This window comes from Cryptomeria japonica, chromosome 11, assembly GCF_030272615.1.
Source record: "Cryptomeria japonica chromosome 11, Sugi_1.0, whole genome shotgun sequence".
Lineage (NCBI taxonomy): Eukaryota > Viridiplantae > Streptophyta > Pinopsida > Cupressales > Cupressaceae > Cryptomeria > Cryptomeria japonica.
In genome coordinates, this window is record NC_081415.1 from 196223346 (window position 1) to 196250434 (window position 27089).

The window sequence follows — 27089 nt, forward strand, 5'->3', positions numbered from 1 at the left end:
AAAAAAAAATTCCAACACCATGAGGTCCGGCTCGAAACAAGTTTTCCGACGCCTATTCGTTTTCAAAAAAATGACTCCGTATGCTCAAGATATGAAGAAAAAACCAACCCCCCCTTCAAAGGCAAGAGAGAGGGGCAACTGTGGTTGTCTAATGGCAGGGCCGGGTGGAAATGGCCTGGGGGCGGTGCTCCGGTGGCGGAGTGATTGAGCAACGATGAGCAGGTTGCGGGTGGTGGAGGCCGGCGAGCGGGGGCCGACGGGGAAGGGCCAACGGGCGGGGTCTGCTTTGACAGGGCCAACAGCGACGAGGCTTGTTGCAGGCCAGGGTGTCCACGGTACCCTGCGTACCATGGGGTAAACCCCAAAAATTGATTTTTTATTTTTTTTAAAAACTTTTTTGCCAAATTTTTTGTTGAAAGATGTTTTTAAATTTTTTTTTTCTAAAAAAACAAATTTCGGCCTGCATGCCGTAAAAAGGCAAAAAATGTTTTTTTTTTTTAAATTTCTCAAACTGCGTGTCAGGGTTGTACGACCTGGTACAGAACAAAAAAATATACCCCCAGAGGCTCAGGTGTCGAAAATGATCAAGTTTTAGATGATCATAGGGTTTTTTGGGCCTTCTGAGCACGATGGTGAGGTCCGTTTAGGCTCAAAGTGCTCAGAAAAAAGGCCTATCCCTAGGTGCACAAAAAAACTTTTGAAAACTCCAGATCTACTTCCAATGCAAAAAAAAACTCAAAACAAGAACAGGTAGCTGCAGATCTGAAGCTCTGATACCATGTGATAGTTGAGAAATACAACACCACAGGAGCCCAAATGATCTCTGCAAGCTGAATAAACCTATTACAACGAGAAGCAAGGAAGCAGTAGAAAAAAACATAAACACAGGAAAAATGCTCAAGAATATGAGAGCTCTATATTCACAAAAATGTGTAATAGAATCATATTACAAAAGAAAAGATTCAACCTCTAATAGGTCAAAAAACCCTAAAAGGGAAAACCGTAGGCTTGCACATAATAATTAATAGAATAATTAATTATTATGCATCTAATTTTAGCTTAAGTGTAAAAGAGATAAAGGGGAACTTAATTAATTAAACAAATGTCGTTTAATTAATCAAGTAACAAATTGTTTAGGATAGAGAAACAATGCATTATTTCTAAAGGGTACTTTGAAAACTTGGTAAATCACCTAGGCTAGGCATGCGAATGGCTCAAAAGTGGAAAGTGATTGGTTACTTCTTAAAACTCATTTGTAATGGCATAGAGAAAAAGCCCATTGTTGTTGAGGGTTTAAATTGAAGGCAAAACCACAAATCCCACAAATGATTTTAAAACCCTAAAATATAAAAACAATCGAAAAATGATTTAAAAAAAATGCATACTAGAAAAAAAAATCATACTAAGAGTGGGAGGTTGTAGATGTTGAAGAAGACTTGTGGTGGGAGAGCTTATTGTAGATGTCAGAGAAGAGGTGACAAGAGAGCTTCAAACGAAGATGTTGTTACAGTTCCCAAGCAAAATGCTCATCCCCCCCTTTAGTATTTATTTTTAGAACATTTAGCTAAAAAGCATTCAATCAAATGGGTTTTAGCCTAACATATTCGACCAAACAGGTATTGCCACGAGGGTGTCATGCCCATGCTAGGTGGTTCCAGTTGAAATTTCCCTCGGTCAAAAGCTTTACGACTAAAAATGGTTTAGTTGGAAATATAAAGTTAGCCTAGAATGTGATACAAGTTTGTACTTTAACTCTAACACGCACGTGCCAAATTATAAGGTTGCTTGAGTATATTTTGAGGAGTTAAATATACATGAAATGTGACCTCTCCCTAAACTTCTCATGGAACTAACACCCCAACCTCACTTTGTTAATTGGTTTTTTCCAATTTATACAAGTCTTGTAAGAGAAGACTTTTTGGAAGAAAAAACAATTTTTTTAGTACGCATTTTATATTCATAAATAACATCAATGATGTCATTAACTAATTGAAATTCAATTTTTTTTATTAATCCAATGCTTCATTGATGAGAGCATTCATCGAAGCATGTCCCTTTCTTTACATCAATGATATTGAAGTCAAGCTCATCACCATTGTTCTTCTTGACTAGGTTATTGTCTTCCTTAAGAAGAGTTATTCATGAATATGATCAAGAGGGGATAGTATAATGTGGTCATAATTCATATATAAAAGAAGGGACAACACAATTGAATCTAAAACATGATAGACTAAAAAATTTAATGATACAAGAACTAAAACAATAAATTATAACAAGAATATAAAACAAAAACACAAAATTTTTACTCTAATTAAATTAAGAATGATATGATACTTCTTTAAATCCTATTCATTAATTTTTTTTTACAAAAAAGGAGATTTATCACTAACCCTAGCCCTAAGAGTCATGGTGGAGTAGGTAACATTATCTCTTCCTTCGTCCTATTTCAAAACATGGTCTGCATTTCACCCAAGAGGCAGAGTTATTATAGTCCATGAAATTTAAAAATAATCCACCAAACCAAATTTAAAAATCATAGCGTGCTTTGACTCTTGTGCTCGGGATTCTTAAAGAATATTCAGTTTAATTATTATACGAATCGTTGTCGCTTTCAGTGAGGTAAAGGGTGACGATTTAACTCCAATTCCCAATGGTCAGCGAGCAAGGGACTAAAAATCAAGTTTGCCCGCAAAAGGTACCATATTCGCAAGAAAGCAGGATTTCTACCATTCAAAAACGACAGGGTACGTGGTCGAATTCCAAACCAAACCAATTTCGGCGCATCTACAACAAACTTAACAAAATTCTCTGCCATAAATTTTGTTTTGTATTTCATGGTGCTCAAAAACTTGTGAAACTTACTGTTCCCCAAAAACCCAAATGGCGCTGGAGGGACTTGTTGATTGGTACTGTAGGCCAGTGGAGAATGGCAAGTGGGTGATGCTGATTCCAAATGCTTTGGGGCCTTACACGCCTTGTGCAACTGAAACCCTGGTGGTTGCTCTGTCGCATTTGGTCCTATGGTGCTTGATTTGTTACAGAATTTGGTTGGTAAGGAAGGATTTTTCTGTCAAGAGGTTTTGCCTGCAATCGCGCTTATTCAACTATGGATTGGGGGCTCTCGCCGCCTACAACACGGCAGAGCCACTGTACAGGGCTGTTATGGGAATATCTGTGGTTAATTTGGACGGTCAGGGTTCTCTTGCGCCTTTTGAGGTAAGTAATTTTTTATTCACAAAGCAATGCTTTCTTGGAGATTATTGAGGTTGGGGTACTCGAAAAGTTGTATATAAAAATCTAGAGAATATCGTGTCGAAAGTGATTTTTATATTTATAGCTTTTGATTCACCATTTTTAAATCAAACTGACTGAAATTCAGGCGTAGAATTTTCCTCCAGAGGGGTCTCCTGGGAGACCGGAAATGTCGGAGTAAAAAACCTTACGAAATAGTATCCAGATGCATGATATTATGTCTGGTGGTGAAAATCTGAAATCACTCATGAATGAATTATTTTCCATGACCAGATGGCTTTTAATTTCCTTTATTCCAATGCCGTCTCTAGGCAAGGAGATTGGAGACGTTAGAATTAAAAGTGTTAATCTGACTGAAAATTTGAAATCGTTAATCATCAGATAACTTTTAATCACAGTTCTACGGAGTCTTGGGTGGAATTGTGGGGATGGATTTTGGGGAGTACGGGCGTAGATTTGTGGATGGCAGCACAAATACATAATAACATATAGTACTTAAAAAAGTGGTTATAAAAAAATATACAAGGAATAATATATGAAAATTTGAAATATTCAAACATATTTGATATTGCACTGAATGAACAATGAAAATGTCGAATATTCATATATTAATATTATATTTTATTCAACATGATGATGACATTAAAAAATACATGTGGCCAATGGTCCAATGCCTCAAATCATCACTCAGCATTGAAGAACTCATCACTTGAATTGCTACTCCTTAAGCCCAAGATCCTCCAAAACAATACCTACCAATCTTGCCTATATGCTACATCTTCATTAACTTGTGTTGGCTTCCCTAGCTCTACATCCCATTGATCTAGTGGACTCCTCTTGTACATAAACATGTTGCGGTCAATGAGATGCAAAGCGCTATGTGCAACTACAAGCTTCTCAACTCTCCTAGAGATAAGGTAGTTCCTCTTAACATAGTGAGTCAAACTATTAGTGGAGCAATTCCTTTCAGCAACAGAAGAATTAGAAACCTGGGACAGTAGATGGCTAGTTTGTTAGTTAAAGAATTAGGCCCATGCATAGTCCACCATAAAATTGGATCCTCCTATGTCATAGTCTCCCTATCCATTTTGGCCTTTTCTAAATATGCTTGAAGAGAGAAAATTTTGTCTTCTTTGTATGAATGATGCTGGCTTGTGTAGAATCATAAATTTTCTAAATGGCCTTCATGAACCTTGTCGTCACCTCAACAACTTGTATAGAATTAATTTTGCCCGACCTTTGCATATACCACTTCAAGTTCAATGCATAAGCAACCACGTGCAAGGGAGTGTTGAGCTTCTCCCATTGGGGATGAATGATTGGTTGAATTTGCTCATTGTAGAACATAATGTGGGGTCCTTTTCTTCTATAATGGTCTTCATTTGGCCAAACATATTGTCAATACTCATATGCTTTTCTAAAGTTAGGTGCATTTGTGTTCCCATATCTAGTGACTCTGAGAATTGAAGTAATGATGACAACAATGTATTTTGCATCAATTCAAAATTGAAGTAATGATGACAACAGTGTATTTTGCATCAATCCAAAAAAGTATCACTCTTCACCACCTTTTTCACCGTCCTCCCCTGCTCAGACTTAGAATTGGGCCACCGATATCACTCAGTTATCACAACCATTAATTGCAACGCCTCTTTCAACTCAAGCATTCTCTCCAAGAGAATGAATTATGATGCATTTCTAGTCTCCATAGGTTTCAAAAACTCCTTAGAGAATTTTCCAAAGAGTGCATGTGATACATGGCGGTTGTTGATAAACATCTGCACATCTCTACTATCATTAATCACATCTTTGATCCATCTAATTTTGTCCATTTCCTCAAGTGCATTATTCGTGGCATGCACACAAGGAGTTCACCAAATATTCCTATAGGTTGCCTCAATCAGCTTTCTTGCAGTTTTGCACATATATGTTGCATCTGACTCTGCTTGCAGCACATTTTATTGGCCTAATCTCCTCAATAGCATCTTTATGTATTTATAACTGGAAATCAAAATTTTTGCAATTCTTTGAACAATTAATAGCCTTAAGGAAGTAAGGGCCCTTTGTACATGTGACCATGATGTTGATGAGTGGACAATGTCTGATAGTTGTGCACCCATCCATCATTATGGTTCATCCACTACTGACCTAGGTAGCTTTCATTTTCTCCATTAGAATATTAATCTTGGAATAGTTCTTGTCTAAGATTGTTGTCCTCAATTTTGTCTCCCTTGGTGGCACATATAATGGTGTTGCTTTGATTATTTTTGCCACAACCTCCTTATAAGGAGAGTGAGCCACATGGAATGGAATGTGATTGGCAAAGAAGAATTTGCCAATGACATCATTTGCCTCATCTTTGTTTTGCACATTGAATAACTTCACCATTGTGATTGCAGCATCAGTATCAGTCATTCTATGTTTCCCCTTAGGCTTTGATGTGGCTACCCTTGAACTAGATGGAAAAGCATTAGAATGTGTTGAAACTCATGGATTTGAGGTATTCCTAGTACTTCTAGTAGTAGGAATAGGATCCTTCAGTGGCAAAGTGGTAGGTACAAGATTTTGGTTACGGGCATGCCTACAATTTATTTATTTCAACTTTTTTAAGTGACAATCTTGCACAAACTCTTGCACCTATTCTAGTGACATAAAGGAGGTCTGCATTAACTCTTGTGATGCTTCCTTGAAATTCAAGTTGATAAAAATGGCATTTCCATAGCCTAGTGCCCTCCATTGATGAACTAGGTTTTGCTTGCAATTTAGTGGCATATTGTTTTTAAAGTTGGCTTCTTATCAAAGGGACCCTTGGCAAAATCCTCTAATAATTTGGAAGATCATCTGAAATATACATTGCCAATTGAACTAGTTGCCTCATCTTCCCCCACATTTGTACTTGGAGTCTCTGATTGAACCCCGATAGGCTTGGTGTATTCCACTTCCTCTTCATTATTCATGTCGTGAGAACTCATAGTGATGTAATGCACTGTATTGGGTTATTCTTGTATTTTGCCCCAGAAACACCAAATGAGGTATGAATTATATTAAGGAAGTGCAACTTGCCACTTTAAGTCTTGATTTACACCTTGCAACTAGGTTATTTATCAATGATCATTATGAAAGATGAGGAAACACATAATCAACAATATTACAAAGAGAATCGTAATCATCATTGTAAATTACATAATATGCACGTGGCATTCAATAATACTTTCCCTGACAACCTATCCCCATTATGGAGTTCCTTGGGAAATCATATAAGGCGCCTCAAGCTTATTCTCTTCCATCAAGCTCGAGAGCACGGAATGACACCTGCCATTTGACCTCCTGGCCCACTCGGGTTTGGCGTACTTGAATGAACTTTGTGCTATTTGCATCCCTTATTACGCTGAAGGCGTTCCCTATTTGAAGTTAATCAGTTAACTTTGAACATCTACGACACAAATTATCCTACAAAGGATGCAAGACGATAGAAATCATCCCCACCATTAAATTTTTGCTTATTTTTTATTCACTGATTTTTTTGGTTTCCAGCATTCGCCTTCCCAATAATTTTGAACACGCGGTATTTTCTTTGATTTGATTGCTCACCTGGAGAAATTTTTGAATTTTATAAGCTTTTTTTATATCTTTTTCCCTCACGAATTTTATTGCCTTTTTCCCAAGCCATGCTTTAAAACTTATTGCTCACATGAAGAAAGAAAATTTTAAAAAGAAATGCTTAAAAAAACATGCTAATTATATTACCCAGAATGTCCAATTTAGCACAGTAGATATCATTTTAAAAAGTAGAGGAGGAAAATAAATAATTTCTCTTTCTCATGAAAGTTATAATGTCATGCTTACTTTTAAATATTTAAATTATAATGGTGAAAGTAAAAAATAGATTATTTTTTGTAAAGATAAATGTGTACTGAATAATTTATACATCAAATAATTATTAATTATAATATAATTAAATTATTGATTAATGATAAATATAATTTAAATTTTATTTGATATATTTTAAAATTTAATAGTTATAAAAATAATATTTATTATATAATTATATTATATTCAAATTATTATTTGATGACAATTTATACATTAAACAAGTATTAGTTATTAATATTATTATATAATTATAATATTTAAATTATTAATAATTGATAATATATATTATTTAAATTTTATTTAGTATTACATAATAATTTGTAGAAATAACTTTTGCAAGGTTTTCTCTTTTGTGTAGAATATGCATAATCCTTGAATAATGAAAATCTAACAATATATCTCCTTTAGTGCATTTGAACAGCCTGGGATAAAGATACACAATCATTTGCCTTCGATGTCATCAGCATTAAGGGCTTCTTTCATTTGAGTGTGCAGGGTAGAGAAGAGCTTGCCAAATCCGGTGAAATGGTGGTCAAACAACATCTGTTGTGTTAATGAGAGCATGGTCATCTTCATCAGATTTGAACAATGTTTTGGGGTGGGAGAAATCCTTTTGGAATAGTTGTAGTGTCAAATCCGGCCAGTAAGGGCATCTTGGGGTTGTGTAGGTAGGTAGGTTGGAAAGAGCATTGCCAAAGGTGGGAGTACTAGAGTTTGGGAGTATAGCATACTAGGTACCTAAATAAGAAGATATCTGAACTGAATCCAAATGAGGTGACGTAGTGCAACATGATAGGGATCAGGGATCAAAGTTTTGGGGTGCCATGGAAAATGGTACTTTGGTAAGGGAAAGACCAAAACTTTGGTACTGAAAGGTAACTCAGTGTAAGTATTGGGGAGTTGGGGTTTGGGCTAAAGGCATGCTAGTAAGGGATGGTGTGAAACTTTGACAAAGTAAGGGAAATGAGTGGAGGTTGAGGGGAAGGGATGTCAGGAAGGAGAACTCTGAAATTGGATGGGGTCAAACTTCAAAGGAGAAAGGCAGACATAGACAGAAAGGCATGCTTGGATGGGGAAGTCTCATCAATCTTGATAGGCATAATGGAAACAAAAAAGTTGGGCAGAAAAGCATACTGAGATGGGGACGTCTGAAATTTCAATACGAATAAGGAGAAAGGTGGAGATGGTGGAAACTAGAAAGGCATGCTAGGATGGGAAATTTTGAAACTTTGACAACTTGCACACACTTAGAAAATTGAATATACCTCCACGCTTTAAAACTTTTGAGACCTTCTCGACTTTTGAACGTAATAGGCACATGGGGAGTGAAGAGGGAAGACACATGCAAACTCTAATCAAGGGAAACACTGGAAATAGGAAATAGGCCTTTGGTCCACAAACATAATTTTATTGAAAATGGGACAGTCCTTGCATAAACCTTGAAAGGTAGTTGACAACATTGTTTGTATCTGGCCTAGTGTAGGCCATGTAAATGAGGGGCAATTCACTAGGTAGTATCTATCAAATCAAAGTTATTCAATACTTAATTTTGCATGTATTACTTTCGAAAGTCCTAGAACTTAACCTCAACTAAATATGTAGGTAGACTGAAATTAAGAACCCCAAGTAAATGAGACAATAGGCCTTGCAAAGGTAGATGATCTATGATACTTAAACATCTTGCTGTTGTGGAAGCTAAAAGAAACAAAAATTAAGAACCCCAAGTAAATGAGACAATAGGCCCTGCAAAGGTAAATGATCTATGATACTTAAACATCTTGCTGTTGTGGAAGCTAAAAGAAACAAAATATAGTTAGAAAATGAAACTAAACAATTAATTGAAACCTGGGCTAATTAATTGAAACAAGGAAGCTACAATGTAGGCCCCAAAACATCTGCTATCAAGAAGTGCAGGTGCTAAAACATCCATGTATAACAAACAGGTTGCTGTCAAACACATTATGAATAAATCTCCTTTCTAAAGTTGTCAGCAGAAAGGAACCATGAGGTGAAACACTCATTATGTGACACTCCAGAAGGCCTTAAGGGAAAATGGTGAATCCTGACTGCTGCAACAAATTGGGTTTGTGAGAGAACCAATAATATGAAGGTCAATCCCAATGTTAGCTAAACAAACCTTCTGCAAGACCACAAGGACTCAAGAAACTCAAAGTACTAAGTTGGGGTTTATAACTTCACATTTCTTGGATGATGTCATCTCCATTTACTAAACAACAAGAACTAGAAGTTTGTTGCCTCCAAGTAAGTATGCCCTTGAAGACCTGTGACTTTGGTGGACTTAAAGAAAACAAAATAAACATGAGAAATACCACCACCTCAAGAAAAGAGGTTCTCAAAACTGTTGTTAAAACCAAAATAGGGACTTCAGATTGAACACAAAAAGTGAAAACTTCAACCTCCTGAAGAAGAGGTGTCCTCAATACTGTAGTAAGTAGCTGAAGTAGTTTGAAACCACTAAACTACAAACTACAAATAATACATAGATTTATCCCATCAATAAGCTGAAATTTTGGAAAAGTCTCTAAACAAAGAATTGCTTCCCTAAGTACAAATATGAAATAATCTTAAAAAGCTGTTTTTAAGTAAGTTGCTCTAAAAATCATCCATGGATCTCCCTTAGATCTTACCACAGGAAAATACTGTTGAAGCCATGGGTCATTTCATGGTGACCATTAATCTGTCCTTATTCTAGCAACGTTAGAGGCTAGACTAAACCCTGAGGAGCTTGGGCAATATTATCATTATCGTATTTCACTGCGAAGATTGAACATCTCATTGTACTTAAATGTACTAGCATAGTTTTATGGTGGAGTTAGCAGACAGTGCCATTTGACTTTACTTGGTTCTGGTGCACAAACACATTTTAATTTGACCAGAAAAAAGCTGATATATATGTCATGTCATAGATTTTTCAGTTGAACAATGTTATGGAACAGATACAACTAATGAAATATCTCTTTTCCTCAGTCTCTTGTCATGCTTTTTGTTCTCATATTCTTGTTTCCATTTTGGCATCCAAGCACCATGGAGTGCATATCTGTGAAAAAGATGCACATGCAGAGACTGCACGTGGTTTGAAGAAGGGAAGGTTGTGGAACTTGTTTACTTTTGCAAATCATGAGATAATTCTGTTGTTGAATACCTAAGATCAAGTATCTTTGAGTTTGTCTTACTGTAAGTCACATGTACATATAATGGCTATTAAGCTTTTCAGGGTCATATGAATCAGTAGGTTGTTAACTGTAAATTTATTTGTTATAGGCCATTCGTTTGTAATAAATGAAATAAGGTGTGTAATTCTGCAAAGAATGTGATATTGACTTTCTACATTAAAGTTTATAAATTTCCAGTTAGAAGGGATCATGGCTGACACTGCATTCTAATGAGAAGGTAATGCAAGCTGCATCTTCTTAGATGGATTTTTCAAGGCTAGATTTAAAATGTGTTTATGTGACATCCTAATTTTGTAAAATGGGAGTTGAGTGTATGTCTTGATGTGACAGATGTGCCTTTAACTGGTCCAATTTTTTTCCTGTCAATACAGATTTGCTTTTTCTAACCCAAGACCTAATAATGGTGGAAGTCCAAAATGCTGTTGAATTATAGAAGCTTGCATGTCACCTTGGGTTAACCGTTAATCGATGTAAGGAAAGACAGCTAGATATAAAAAAGAAACCTTCATCATTTTTTTTTTGGTAATTTAATAGCTGGTAAGGGCCAGCACCCATTGTATTGATCTCATGAAGTTTGTATACATTGTCAATTTTAACCAGTCTGCACTATTACCATTGCCGTGTTCTGAAGAGATGACGCATACACTGACCTTACTGATATACACCAAAATGGGACACCAAAAACCCAAAATTGGCGGCCCCAAAGCAGCAAACTGACCATTCACCAAAGCCTTATATTTTAACTTATATCCTATCATCCTTTATCTATCATTGACATGCCGACTGGCTCAGCATGAAGCCATGACTTCTATTGACAAACATATTAACACAACAGAAAATCTAAACAAATTTTGCCTTTTTATCCACCGGACAGCCGAAACCACAATCCTGATGAGCCCTTGGATTTGTAGCACCTTTGTTGTCCATAGCAACATCGTCCGTGGATGAAACCACTTTGAAACTCGTAGCACCTTCATCTTCCCCATCCTCTGCCCCATCCTCCTCCATCCTTCGTAGCCTTTTGATTTCTAGGGCCTTTGCCACCACTAGACGCTCTGGTCTGCAGGCATCATGGGCAAAGCTCTTCACTATTTCTTCAATGTCTCATCCATAATTCTCTATCCACTCTTCTCCTTGCGCAAAGGGTCCCAAGTCCAAGTCACCAGACTCATTTTCATCCTCATCTTTTCCATCCTCCTGCATATACTCCTTCACCCAACCTTCACCCGAGGGCTCCATTATTCCAGTCAAGCATTGCAGAAATACAATGCTCTGCTCAATGTCATTCCACCTTCCCTCGAGCATTTCCGGTTCTAGGGTTTGCACAATAGGAAATTCCTAACTTCCCCATCTTGGCTCCTAGACATGTAGTAGTTCTGCAGCAGACGAACAAGCAGATTATTGTCTACATTGTTCTGAGCCGCATCAATCTCCCCTAGGAAGGAGTGTTTAAAAATCATTTGGCAAAGCTTTTTAGGTTTGGCCTTTGACACTCCCATATACAACACCATTGCTAGAAACATTGCCGGTATATTAGTGTTGACCTTGTACTGGTGATACGCCATGAGAAATTTTTGTCCCAACACAACCTTGACAGCATGAGAGACCAAGGGGTGTCCCATCGCAAGAATGGCCGCCATCTGCTGTGACTTCGCGAAAAAATGACATTTGCCTCTTGGTGGACTCTAGCAAAACCGGCATGTCCATTGCAACTTTTGTTATCAGAAGCGTCGTGGCATAATAGAATGAGTCATACCTTGCCTCCAAAGCCTATATCTACTCACTTGCCATTCGTCATCATCATTGCAATCAAGGCACATCCAATTAATGAAGTGGCTGAACATTACTAAATCCATCTCATAGATATTCATTTAGTCTAATTAAATGTTCTCACGCTTTTGGGTACAGCTCATGAGATTTGGTATTGCCACTCCACCTCCATATCGGATCATGACAACACATAAGGGCGCGCGTCAGCCACTCATTATGCAATTATCTTTCTTCTCCTCTTTTTCCGTTTGCCAAGTGTCCTCGCACCTTTGATCCCACACATTCCCTCGTGTTTTTTAATGATACCATCCAAGCCTTGATTTTGATGGTATGAACTCTATCCTCCATATGAAGCATCCATTTTGTGACACTTGTCCCTTTGTCAACACTTATCCATCCTCATGTGAGATTGTGCTCCAAGCCCTATATCACATTAGCATGATTATTCTCTGTGGGAGGTGATGATCTGTATCATTCACAGATTTTGGGCATATATGACTGTTATTGACCCCCATTAGGCCTGCGATTCCCCTGCTAGGGTGCCGATTCCGTCTTCTGCATCAGCTACCAATTTGGCAAGCCTATCTGCCATGACATTGCCCTCCTTGTAAATATGCGAAATCCTGAATTCTCTGAGTTTTGCGATTGCCTCCCTGATTGGCTGAAGCCAATGAGCCAATTTCCAATTGGGCATGTAGTTTTGTCTAATGGCATTAACAATTATTAGTGAATCACCTTTGAGGTGAATATGCCTAGCATTCAATTCCATCCCCGTTTGCAGCCCTGTCAACGCAGCCCTAAATTCTGCTATATTGTTCGTTGCCTCTTTGATGTGTATTGACTTATCTGCGAAGATTTTTCTAGTATGATCTTGAGCCACACATCCAATCCCACTTGGCTCCAAATTTCCTTTAGAAGCTCCATCAAAATTCACCTTTATCCATCCGCTATTTAGGGCAACCCACTACCCTCTCTCAGATTTTGGGAAGATCAACCTTCTGAACCCCATTAACAGTGGAGAGAAACCTTCATCATTATAGATTACATAGCCTTTTGAGTTGTAAAGCCCACATCTTGAATTTACATAAACCAATAGAAGAAAACATCACTTTCTTTCCGATCTGGGTAAATACTAAAAATCAAATCTAGAACACAAATAGATTTTGCAATAAGCTTGCTAGAGCCTCATTGTGAGAAACAGAATTTAATTGTGATACATGGTGGATACGAAATGTCGGTACGGCAGAAAATTTTTTTTTGGGGGGGGGGGGTGGGGTTGGGTACGTTTTTGGTACATTCGTACAAAAATTATATATATATATATATATATATATATAATTAAATTTAGAATGTTATATACCAATACACATGCTAAACAAAACATTGCAAATTTCAAATTTTGAAACATAAAATACTAATTTAAATTCAGTTTTGAATATCAAAAAGATAAAACTAGAATCACTAAACATTTCAACATCTAAAAGCATGAATCCCGGACGCACCCACAGGAGATTCGTTTCAGAATCCAATTCCGGTACGTTTCATACCCGGAATCGCCCGAAAAATCCCATGATTCAGCAACCTAGTTGAAATACAATACAGAGAAATTTATGTGACCCACACTACAAGAAACTAGATTTAAATACCAATATGGTACAAAACCAGAAAAGTTTGGCCAAATTGCAAAGCAAATAGCCACTTTCCATGCTGCCACCTGAGGTCCAATTGCTGCGTCAGACTGAAGGGGTAGTTCATTCCACTGAGAATTTACCATACCGGTGACCAGCATTGCACTAAAATCCCAGAAATGGAGTAGCTGGGTTAGAAAAAAGTAAAATGTAGCACTTGTCTTTCCATGCTACCTGACAGACATGCCTTCCATCCCATTTCTCTAATATTCTTCCCACTACTGTTCCATCCAGTGATGGGAGTTGTTTCCATCTCTCTTCCGCATTATCTTTAAAAGGTTTTTTGAGGTACAGAAAGGGCCATGGAGAAGTTGAAAGTCATTTCTATTTCCTTCTCCATCAGAGTAGTTTGTCAGTTTATTATCTATTGGTTTGACCATGCTTCCTTTTTAATTTCTTTGAAAATGTTTGACATAACTTAAGTTTGATGTAATTTGCATGGATCCTTGGAGGGGCAATCTATTTCTCCATAAAATATGTGTCAGGCCAATCTATTCTATTTAATAATTTGTGTAATTTTAATTAGGTTATGATCTGTTAGCACATTCAATGTGGGCCCTTTCCAGATCAAGTTGCATGCTACCTAACGTACCTATTTGGACAGATAGAGGTACTTACTAGAGAAATGCTTCAGTTGATTTATTGAACCAGCTGAGAAATTTATTCCTTGATATTCAATATCTTTTAATGAATTAGGAAATTAATTGTGGCAAATAATGATGGAATGCACAGAGGAGTTCAATTCAACCCAGTGTACTTAAGCTTTTTAAGGTACTTATTGGTATATAGGTAGAAATTAAGTTAATCAAGGATTACATTCACTGGCACTTTCTCTCCAGGAAGAATGTTTGATAGGTGCAGGACAATTCAGCAGATACATGGCATAACTTTCATGTTGGCTTTAAATTTAAAACCAACTACAGAAATTTTTGAATTGTGCCCTATGAGCTGCCATTCTCTGTACATGTATCTTCTCAAATGAGGGGGTGAATTCTAAGCACCATAGGGTTTATTGTTTGATTTAAAATGTTGTCGCTTGCAACCTGTTAATGCAATTGATCCATTTGAAATATGGATAGATTTGTTAGCTGTTTTAATAACAAATATGATTCTGTTATGTCTTTTGTAATTAAATAGAGACATGTCTATCTGCTGTCCAGGTTGTTACTTTGATAGTTGAAAGTGTCACTTGGTGCACTATGCTGGCTCTACTGTGCATTGAAACTAAAGTCTACATAAGGGAGTTTCGCTGGTACATCCGGTTTGGAGTCATTTATGTTCTTGTTGGCGAAGCTACACTGTTCAAATTTATTCTCACTCTAAATAGTTACTTTGACAGGTAAGAAATTTTCTTCTTATTATTCTATTTGCCTTCCTTTTCAGTTAAGACAATTTTAAGCAAAATATTTTGAAGAGTATTAATTCAATGATAACTATGGAAGCGCTATTGTCATATTTGAAAGTTTGAACCAAGGAAAAGTCTGTTGTCCTCTTTTACTTTCTTTTTAGAAGAAATGATTTCTTATATGTTAAACAAGAAAGAGAATAGTTCAAGTTTCTTCCTCTCCATGTCTGGGTATGAAGAGTGATTATCTTTGATTGAGACTCTACATCAGCAGACACATCATGCTTTCTACGAAGATAGAGCTTGGCATTTGCCTCGGTTGCCGAGTTATCTATAAACCATGGAAGTGGCTGCAAGTCTAAGACTAAGCCAAAACTTCCATGCTAAGTGCATGCAGAAATATGATTCTTCAAAAGATCACTTTCCTCTATGCATATGGTGAATATTTTGAAATCTTAGAAGCACTTGTTCTTTAACTGTATTGCAAGCTTACAGTCCCACGTGATAATTGATTTTGTTATATTATAAACGAAAAGATCCAAGCTGCATGCTCACAGAACTGTGGATCTTTAAAGGCAGTGTTCTTCTAATGTACATGGTTAATATTCCGAAACCTCGAAAGGTCTTGTTTTGTAATTGTCATGCAAACTTACAGTTTCAAGATATCTAAGTAATTTTGTTATGTTTATCTTCATTGGACTCTAATAATACTTGGTAATCTAGACTTTGATTAGCTTTCAATCCCACTTCTCAAAAACTCAATTAGGTTCGTTCTTGCAGATGGTATACATGAAGCTTTCAGTCTGATTGTAGTTAGTCTTGTGTATGGTAAACAATTACACTGTAGTGCTCTTCTGCTGGTGCTTCCTGTTGATGTGTTTTTTATGCCCACGTGAACACTAAATAAAATACCCAAAAGTATCTTATCCTCTCTTGAACAAAGTTACTCAAATGCTGAAGATTAGCTCAAGGATCACTTGAGGCAAATCCAAGGTTCTTGTATGTCGGGGATCCTTGAGGCAAATCCAAGGTTCTTGTATGTCGGGTCACGATGTGTGGATAAGCTCAATGGTTTGATGTGGTTATGCTGGAATCATAGGGGACTTACGTTGACTTATTAAATGCTTGAATCACTAGAACTTGATCATCTGATTTTGCAATAGTGTGATGCTTTTTATCCTAAAGTAGCTTGAATTGAAAAAAGGGCGAAAGGAAAGGGTTGAGAGAGTCTATTCTAAGACCTAGAATGTAAGAAGATAGGTGAATGATTAGATGGAATCCTACTGGGCAAGGTCTCACCATCAACTTGAACAATTTGACACAAGCTCAGTGCAATCTTCTAAGGGATGATTCAAAGATGTTCAAATCATCATCATCATCAGACATTGATTACCATCCAAGTTAATGCATAAACTATAATTTTATACCCTAGGTTTGTTAATCAGATTTATATCCTTTGATTATGCCCTAGATTGTAATCAGATTTGTAGCATTTTAATAAGTCATCATTCAGTAAAAATCAGAAATGAAGTAAGTAAACAGGAGACAAACACACATACCTTGGGAAAACCTCCAAGGAGGAAAAACCCAGCATTAAAGACCCACAGGTCAGATTATATATTCTCCTCTAAAATCACAAGTACAATACTTAGCTTCTTTGTCAGATCTGATCCTTTTGTATGGCAGATCTGCACTTCTAAGTTCTTCAAGTCTGTACCCAAACAGCCAATGTCCTCTTGGACAATTTCGCACAAGTCTGAACAATTTCGCACTCCTCCTTGAGAATTCACACCTTATCAGGCTGAGCTAATTCGCTTTACTTAGAATTGAATGAGTGTGTTTTACTTGCAAGGTGTCTTTCATTTATATGCACCTTTAACTCTTATTTGCAAGTCGGCCTCCTTTAAATTTTGGCACCAATATATTATTGTGGCGTGTGTATTTAGGATAGCGTGAGGAATAGGGCTGGGCATAGACTTGGGGTCACGTTACCCTTGATACCTAAAAGGGTTCGGATGTTGCCTTAAGGCAATCCAAACCCATATATAGCCCTAGTTACAAACAACATAAACAACGGACATATAACAATTTGAAGTTAAGCTCATATCATTCCAGTTGACCACACAAGGCACACTTACAATCAGCAAGAGGCTAGTGGTATGGACTAAATGAATTCCACACAAATGCATTCAACAAATTCTTCCATTCAATCTAATCAACATGAAAGCAAATGAGAAGTAGAAACCATGATACTTGTTGAAATAATACATTTCACCATAACTTCAATGAAAAGAGTATCTCATTTACAAGTCTTTAACAACAATTTCTTCTCCTCCTAATCTATTCTAACTTCTATTCTATCTTCTATTCTATTCTTCTCCTACTGCTATTAACCTTCACAAATGAAGAGCTTGAGCCTTTTATAATGCTCTCAATACAATTCAATGGCTTAGATCAATTTGAGATCAATGGTCGAGATTTTACAATAAAAATCCTAATTAGGGTTTGTTACAACAAACTCAATTCTGGCCAATGAAAGAATTACAACATTTTGATAGATGTCATATCTCAAATATTCGACTAATAAATAATAAGGGTAGGTGCCTCGAAGTTTGTGCCATTATGGACGAGTCAGGTTCATTGAATCAAGACATGCTGATGTGAAACTACTTTGATTGGTGGAGGTAGTGATTGGGATGCCACCTCGACATTGCACTTGTAGACTTGATTCATCATCATGAAGGGATGTTGAGAGATATCTCTTAATACTCAACATTATCCAGTTTCAATAGTGATGATGATTATCTTCTAACTTTGATTAACTCTTCTGAAACTATCCTCTTGAATGCCTTGATCGTGGAGGTGCAAGGTATAGATTTTGACTTCCTCTTAGTTTTGAAGTATTGATGTTGCCTTGGAATGAACTCTTGATGACACAACTGCTTCTCTGCTTTGAAATTCCTTCTCGATGACTCCCTTCATGTTGTTGGTGTTGTGGTTCATGTCCTTGTGTAAGTGAATGCTTCTTGTGTAATCACCTTCCTATGCTTGTTTATGAAGTTCCCTTGAGGATATCTTCCTTGTATCTTGATCTTGATGTTGAAATATGCTCCTTGAGAGACTAGTTTTAATCCTCCTCCAATGTGATCCCTTTGATTTCTTTCTTCATCTCTTGCAAAACAAACAAATGAGCATCAAACACACATGATATATAACCTCTATAATCTCTTAATTTGACATAATTTCTGATTTTGTGTGATTTGCAAGTTTGATAAGAAGATTTGGAGAGAATTATCCTTCATGGAGCAATTGAAGTGTTTTTTCGCTCCTAGAGAGGAGCACTTGAAGTTGCCTACGTACTTGATGCACACAAACTTGTCATTGAACTTGCTTTCACTCGTTTCCCTTCATTCTATGGGTTCTAACATTGAGTCTTCTAACCATTTATTGATGAAAACATGACAAACTAACCTTAGGGAAGGCTTCTATAGGAATTTCGCTTTGAGAGTGGAGCACATGAAGTTCGCTCCAAGGTGGATGCACTTGAAATAACCCTCTAACTTGCCCTTCATCATCTCAACTTCAAAAATATTCTTTTCTAAGCATGTGAAGACGTCAAATCTGCTCAAGGGAATTATCCATAAGTGGTTTTGCATCTTATCTTGGGCAAATGAAGCAAATTCGCTCCAAGGTTCATGCACATGAAGTTTGCTCCACAACCCATGCACTTGAAGTTCACTCCAATTTGCATCCACTTGAAGTTCGCTCTTGAAGACATACACACGAAGTTCACTCTTGAAGACATGCACATGAAGTTCGCTCTAAATGATGTGCACCTGAAGTTACTCTTAAATCTCGCCTTTCATTATCATCTTAACTCAAAATCACTCTTTTCTAAGCATCAAATCGGCTTAAGGCAAACAATCTCACATCTTCTCTTGGGCAAATAAGGCAAATTCACTCTCATTTAGGAGCACTCGAACCTATGCACTTGAAATTCGCTCTTAGACACATGCACTTGAAGTTTGCTCCAACTTGCATGCACTTGAAGTGAATTTCAAATCAAAATTGAACTCGCCCTCAATCACTTCATTGTTTCATCAATTCAATCTTTAGGTTTTTCAAACCTTCATTCACAAAAACATGTCAAACTTACCTCATAAACTCCTAAAAGGAAAATTTGATCCTATCAAAGAGCACATGAAGTGAACTTCTCTCCAAAGAAGGAACACTTGAGGTGATCTTCAAATCAAAATCATGCTCACTATCTTCACTCCTGATAACTCAAATGCTCCAACTTGCACTCAAACAAGGCTTCTAAGGCAAATTTGCTCCAAAGGTGACGCACATGAAGTTCGCTCCTGAGGTCATGCACCTGGAGTTCGCTCCTGAGGACATGCACTTGAAGTGAATTTCAAATCAAAACTCTAATTCTCCTTCGCTCACTTTTACTCACTCTCTCAACTCTAATGCGTCATACCATGCTCAACATGAAGTCTTAGGAGGAATTTTCACTCTGGGGGGAGAGGCACATGAAGTTCGCTCCACAAGGTGTGCACTTGAGGTTCGCTCTTAGAGTGGTACACCTAAAGTGAAGTGAAACTTGACACTTAGTGATTTTTCACTCACTCTCCTTCATTTCATCCATTCGTGTTTGTTGAAACTAGGCTCATGGTGTGTTCTAGGAACAACTTCGCTCTCAACTAAGGGCATTTGAAGTGAATTTCACTTCTCAAGAGAAGCTCTTGAAGTTTTTCGCCCTCAACCTTAAGCACTTGAAGTAGCTTGAAAACACACTTTTGAGTTGAGTCTTATTACTTCATGCCTTAGTTTATACTTCTATACACTATAAGACCTCAAAACTCACCTCGAATATGATTTCACCTTCAACTTAAGGCAAAAGGAGTGTAATCCGCTCTGAGAGATGAGCACTCGAAGACGTATGAATGCGCACTCGAAGACGTATGAGCTCCTGAGAGGGAGCAAAGGAAATCTTCATGTACTTAGTCAACCATTTACTCATATCACAACTCTTCATTTCACACCTCACACAAGACTATCTACTTGACTCCTGGCTTCTTGATCATCTATACCCCTTCAATGCAAAGGCTAATAGCTAAAGACTCTAACACTACCCTGGAAAGCAGAAAAAAAAAGTGGGGGCCCCCATTTGCAATGGGGCGATGTGTGAGTACCTTACAACACTTCCTAGGATTATATCTGTTGGCATCATTTTAAGCCACACACTTGCTATGAAATATATGTGGCATATGACATTGATTTACATAGATATGGTTCATAACTGTTGAAAATAACAAAATGCTTGATGTGCATCTGGTTTGATTGGCATATATGACTGCTCTAAAACATAGCAAGTCTTTGTTGGGAATAAATGTACGGGTATTCTTCCAAGAAAATTAGAAGGATAAAATGAATCAGGGTAGGATTAAATGATCATTACATGAACAATTAAATGGAGAAATCTAGAATACTCAAATGGGAAGGTTGGTGACACTTTTACAATCAAGCATTGGATTTGCTTCAGTGTATGGTTCAGAATAAATATAAATCTAACATACAACATATTTCTTGCAGAGATAGATTAGTGTACAGTGAAAATATAAGTTTTTAAGGGAAACCAAGGATTTCAGAATCAGAATGAGCAAAATTAAGGTTACAAGTGTCAATGAACAAGCTTTTGCAGGGATAGAGCTTGCAGTGAGTGCAAATGGAGATGGCCCCAGTTACCTATTATAAACTTGCTGGGTATTAGATGTAAACACCTGCTGTTAAAGGGCTGTCTCAAAAGTCTAATATCTTATGTTTAGCTCTTGAATTTGATGTCCAATAAATGCATAATTTGTGCCTGGTAGGGATGTTATAAATTTTTTTGATTAGAAATGGCTACACAAGTTCAGAAGTGGGATAGAAAGTTACTAGCTAGAAGTTTGAACGATCTGCCAAAAACTATTGAAGAAAATGAACCACAATATTGGGTTACAAACTGTAAAGACAGATGAACTTATGTTATCCATACATCCAAATAGAACGCACTAAGATACACTAATACACATTGGTCTACACTAATGAAGTGATCAGAGAAGAACTTGCAAATTTTAATGGTTATCTGAGAGGGCTTGGGAGATATACAAATTTATCTTTGTAGCACTGCAGTTTGACTGGAGCATCACAAGGCTATATTTGCTTTTAAAAATTTGTTGTTATTGATATACAGTGAGCAGTTGGAATTATCATTTTATTATCTCAGAGTAGTTTTGCTTGCACCATATAGATTATGTTTTGCTTGCACCATATTATGCATGCCTCTTTGTTTCAAGCTAATTCCATTTTATCCTCATTTATCGTTGCAGTTGGAATTATTAGGGGCAGTGGGTTGTGTGTGGAAGATTAAATAAACATTTAGGATTTGAAGAAGGGTAATGCATTCTAATTTATTCCTTATCATGGATTTTTGTTAATTTTTGCAGGTCCGTTCTATATTTGTATATCAGTGAGATCATATGCCAGGTCTGTGGCTTTATCGTTCAACAGATCAATTAGAGCTTTAACATTTCTTGTGTTTATAATTCACTTGGTTTAATTTGAACTGACATTCTTAAGGCTCTAATTTATGAATCTTGGCAACTTGAGGTTACAGTTTCCTTTTCACCAATAAAAGATATCCCTTTGAACGAATGATAAGAATTGCTAACTATATCAGATTTGTTAGTCCTGGTCAACAATTTCCTTGGATGTAACCACGAATGTAATAAAAACTGACATACTACATCTCGTAAGTATTTGGGGCATCTGTAGTGTACTATTATTTAGATAATTTAGTTTTTGTGGGATTTCTCATCACATGGAGTATTTTCCTACTCAAGTCATCAAATTGGATAACCAAACTGTAAATTCTAACTAGCTCTTTCCTTGGCAGCATCTAAGATCGTAAGAAACTGACATACTAAGTCTTGAAAGGAATCGGGGCTTCTATTGTTATGACCCCAGCTTTTTTTTGTTTCTATCTTTGGTTACTTACACATATGTTCTGTATATTGTTAATGGAATCTAATTAAATAATCAGCACTAGGGTTTACTTACGATTGCACTAATTTATAGCTGTAAATGAAACAATCAACAACACTGCGCTAGGATTTACAGCTGGGGACAAGAAAAGAAAAATAGTACTGCTTGTATTCGGAATCTTGAACCAAAGGAAACTGTTAAATGTGCATGTTTAACATCATTTATTCCTCAGACCCTTGCACAACAAGTTTATAATCTTACTTAGAACTTACATGAGGTCCCTGGTGATATAAATAGGAGTTTATTATCTGGTATGATCAATCTACTGTCCTCTACTTATTTCTGGGTTGGGCAATCTGAGTCAGATCTGGTTGATCTCTCAAATATCTTTGATAGCAATGTATAGGGGCGGCCTGTAACAGACTGGTGACCAGCAGCAAACTTCCTGGATGGTGGTTGATTTGTAGAAGTGTCTACAGAGTGATCCAGGTGTTCTTAGGTTTGTAACCAATCAGCCCTAGTGTTCTGCAGCAAATAATAGTGGTCAACCTATAGATTTGGGTGGAATTCTTGGAAATTTGTTTGGTGTTAGTTGACAATGACCTCCTTCCAATGGCACCAGCTTCAAATCCTTGAACGCTGTGATTCAAAGTCCGAACTGGAAAACATCAGAATCAGGTCATTTGCTGGTCTCTCTCCTTAGGTCTGCTGCATTGTCCTAACACTTTATTCACTGTTCTGATATGCCTTGTGACAGGTCTGTAATGTGGTGGCACCCTGTATGTAGGTGTGATATAAATCAATACTGAGGAAATAGGATTCAACTGCACTGAAAAACAGAAAAATTGGTTAACGGTTGCTGTCCCAAACCTGAAGGAGAAGCTGAGGGTTTTGTCTCAGTCTCCCAATCAGGTACATGCCCAATTTTGTTAATCAATGTTTCCATATCCAAAATAAAATAAGAGATTTGCATAAATACTTGTCCAAAAATCAAGTGGCATAGCAGGTCGGTCATTAAGAGACTTTGGTGCCCAAAAGTAATTCAAAAATCAGGCTGGCTACCAACAATTTTTTTTGTTATTTATATTTATTTTTTTAATTTGATTTTGAAATATATATAATTGGTGCTTAAAAGCACCATTTAAAAGTTTTCTGACCGACCAGCTAAAAGGGGGATATGATAGTCCTCCCTACCCTCAAGCAATTTCAAATTTGGATGCTCAAAAATCTCCACTCCTTCCAAAATAGCATTCTCAAGTGGAAGATTCTTGCATTTCACCAAATGTTCAGGAATAATGTTGTTTCTCAGCTTCTTTTCTTTCACATCAATGATGACCTCTGGTTCTAAACTCAATTTTCCTTCATCATCAAGTGGTGGCAGCTCAAGTGACGGCGTAACTTGCTGTCTAAGGGCTTTCTTCAAGCATGATACGTGAAATAATATGAATTCTGCTGTTGACTGACAGCTCCAGCTCATATGCAACCTCACCAATCCTTCTTATGATCTTATAGGGTCCATAAAATTGTGGTTCAACTTCTCAGCACCACTTCCCTTGAGGGTAGATTGTTTTTTGGTTTGCTGGTTTTGGAACATTTGCTTGTTTTGGAACTGTTGTAGGTTCTTTTTGAATGCTTTCACAATGTTTAAGCATTACCAAACCAAATCTTTAGCTCCTGGTACTCTACTATCCGAGAGAATCAAATCCATGAATGAAATAGCATCATAACCATAAAGTGCCTTTAAAGAAATCATAACTATAGACATGTGATAATTAGAATTGTAGCAATACTCCCCAAGGTGCAACCACTTGATCTATGCTGTTTGCTGGCCTGTAACAAATTCCATCATGAGATATTTTCAAGTGGGGTCATGGCTTCTAGTGTGATGGATTTCACTAATTAATGTTGAGCTTGATGTAGAGCTGGATGCCATTGTATTTAACTTGCAGCATATTTAAAATTTAAATACAAAAAATCTAAACAATGATTTGAATACAAAAATTTATAGTAAAATTCATATAGAAGATACATTTCTAATTTAATATGGTAGTTGATTAGCAATGCCATTATTAATGTAACCAAAATAACATGTTTTTGACTTAAAAGTTAAAAGTCTAAAATTTTTTGTTAGAGGAAAAAACATTGATTTCACTAAAAGATTGGCATATATCAACAATAAAATTGTTTAAATTAAATTCATTGCACGCAAAATTGTAAATAATGCTTACAACTTTGATATTAACTGACAAATTTATATGATTGGTTAAAAAAAATCTTCCAAAAGGAAAAATCCTCAAAATCTGCTCCACTTCGCTCAAGGATGAAAAAATGTTACGTGAGGAAGATGTATGGGCATGGGGATTTAAAAATTAAGTATTTTCACTATAATTTCCATGTATTTTATCCGTTCAGAAAGTTTTAGCATCAAACTTGTGGAGTACTTGCATGAGTTGGGCAGCAAAACTCATCGGAAGTCATCTGCAGATGCCTGTGAGTTAACATGGCGAATACTCGCCCAGCCAAATAATCAGAAAGTTTCCGCGAGTTTGTAAATGGTGCTACCAATATCAGCTGATCTTATGCAATATTTTTCTATGCAATTTATAGATCATTTGATGAAATTGATTGAAAGTTTCAACAAATGTGCTTTGTGAAGGAAGGAGGCTACGAAGAATCATTATTACCAATTCTTTGTCATTTTATTTCTGTTCAATGGCTAGTAGTTGATCCTTAATGTCTTCAAAATTTCAACAAAAATATTGTTGAAGAATTTCCTCTTTTTGCAGTTTGAGTGTAACATCAATTCCTCAAGTAAGATACCTTTGCAATATCAGCAATCTTATAATTATTTTAAGATTATTCCTCACCTCCACATGATATATGAAAACATGATAAAAACCTTTTTTATAATAGATAAAGTGAACACCATCAATGATCGAAGTCCTTAGCTAAACATATTGCAGTCTGTTGTGCTTGATTCTTATGCAATTTCTTACTGATAATCCATCCAATTCACCACATTATATTATTCTCTACGAATCCAATGAATGTTTTTCAGATTCATTGCCATCCAATTCAACATGTTTAACCTTTCTTTATAATTATTAGGAGCATATATCAGGCAGACACCAAAATTTTTATTGTCCACATGAAGATCAATGCACACAAACCCTATTACAGGGACAATAACCATGGGTAACAATAGTTGAGCCCAAAAGAATAGAAACCCCTCCTCCTCTTCTTTTCACATGCTTTGAAAGAAAAAAGTTAAACCTCTAGGCCAGATAACTTGACATGAATAGCCTAGTTTAAACCCAATCAATGTTCAGGGATATCTAAGATATGTTCTATTCATGTTTCAGATGATTTGGTGTACCACAAGCTAAGTTTTCAAAGTTTCAAAGTGTTACAATTTGACTGGTATGCTTTGTTTTCACCTGTAGAAGTGGTTATGCATTTGTGACAGCAGAGAGTTGTGCATTTCAGCTATATAAACCTATGTGGACACTCTACATATCTCATAAGTGATCAAGGTTTCAAGCACATGAAGTTTCTCCATGTTTTCAGTACCGCAAGCAGTTCAGTATTGTTTCTCTGGGTTTCTAATCGTTGATGAGCTGATAGCACATTGTCTTCATACTTGTGCAATGTTTCTTTGTGTTTGTGCCACTTTGAGAGGCTGCATTGAGATGTTTTTGGGCCCAGTTGAATCTTGTTTTGAACAGAAATGTGTTATATGTCTTGGCATGTGTTTTGTGGTTGACTGGTAATGCACTACACGGTTCACTTACAGCTGACCTAATTGATGTTTTGATTAGTTGCAGAGGGTATGTCCTGTGGCCGACTGATAAAACAATATATCTCATGTACTTGATATATTTTGTGAAGAAGGCTTGTTCTCTAAAGAGTTCCCAATAGGTTCAGTAGGTTCTAATCCACTTAGATATCTCTTATTAGTATTATTTATGTCATCAGAAAGAGCAAGTTGATTAGAGGCACTTATAGTGATATTCATGCAAGGTTAAATACCAGAAGCAGTAAGAATGGCCACATATTCTTGAATATCTTCTCTTGGTATCTGAGGAGGCTTCATCTCAATATCAGTAGAGTTATCTAGAACCATCTTTCCACTTGTTGACTATTTTCCAATTGTTGCGTATCAACCAAAACAGTGTTACTAGTATCGTTGTTTCCTAGTATTGGGCATGCCATTCTCGAGTAACTATCCTGTTAGCAAAAAAAGCTAATCCAAAAATTTTACAATTTTTTTTGAGCTGTGAAGAGGGATCGTGATACAGTCATAAAGAGCTACATTATGAATTAAAGAAATTGAAAACCCTCACATTCACAGGTGGGAGGAACAACTGGTTGGCTTCAAGTTTGATAACTTCTCTCACCTGAGGCAATATAAATGAAAATTTTGGAGGTACATCATAGTCCTCAATCCATTTAGGAGAGGAGGAAACATCTTCTGGATTGAAAATATAGTCCAAAGTGAAGGCTTTGAATAAAGCCCTACCAATATTTCAAAAAGCTCTAGACAAAACAATTTCCTGCATATTCTTATTCTTCAAGCAGACAAAAAAAGCCTTTTTGAAGCGTTTGATAGAATGAAACATGAAGACCCAATTTCTTACCCTAGATTGACTCAAATCAATCATCCAAAAACTTTCTAGTTGGTAAAACTTTGGTATTTAAGCAAACAAAAAAGGCCACAGATTTCAATTTTTCTTCTTCCTTTTTTTATCACATTACACATGATATCATTTGGTTTCAAGGTAAGAAATGCGGACTCATCATTCAGGTCTTCATCCTGGGGCAATGCAAGAATGGACCTTCATTTTGCACATCAAATACAGCGTCTTTGCTAACCACGGTATTTCCTCCAGAGACCAAGGCATCTTTTGAAGGTTTTGCATTGTTGCTGTTATTATTTGCAAG

General features: G+C 36.6%; 1 protein-coding gene across 1 annotated transcript in view; it reads left to right on the forward strand.

The window, feature by feature from the left end:
- Positions 1 to 2675: 2675 nt before the first annotated feature.
- The window catches only part of LOC131044010 (ABC transporter C family member 2), a 189717-nt gene continuing 165303 nt past the window's right edge, over positions 2676 to 27089 (forward strand). Inside the window, exons 1-3 of the mRNA XM_057977274.2 lie at positions 2676 to 3216; positions 14938 to 15116; positions 21611 to 21650. Coding sequence (XP_057833257.2) covers positions 2881 to 3216; positions 14938 to 15116; positions 21611 to 21650 — 555 coding nt within the window. The 5' untranslated portion in view covers positions 2676 to 2880. The remainder of the gene's footprint in view (positions 3217 to 14937; positions 15117 to 21610; positions 21651 to 27089) is intronic.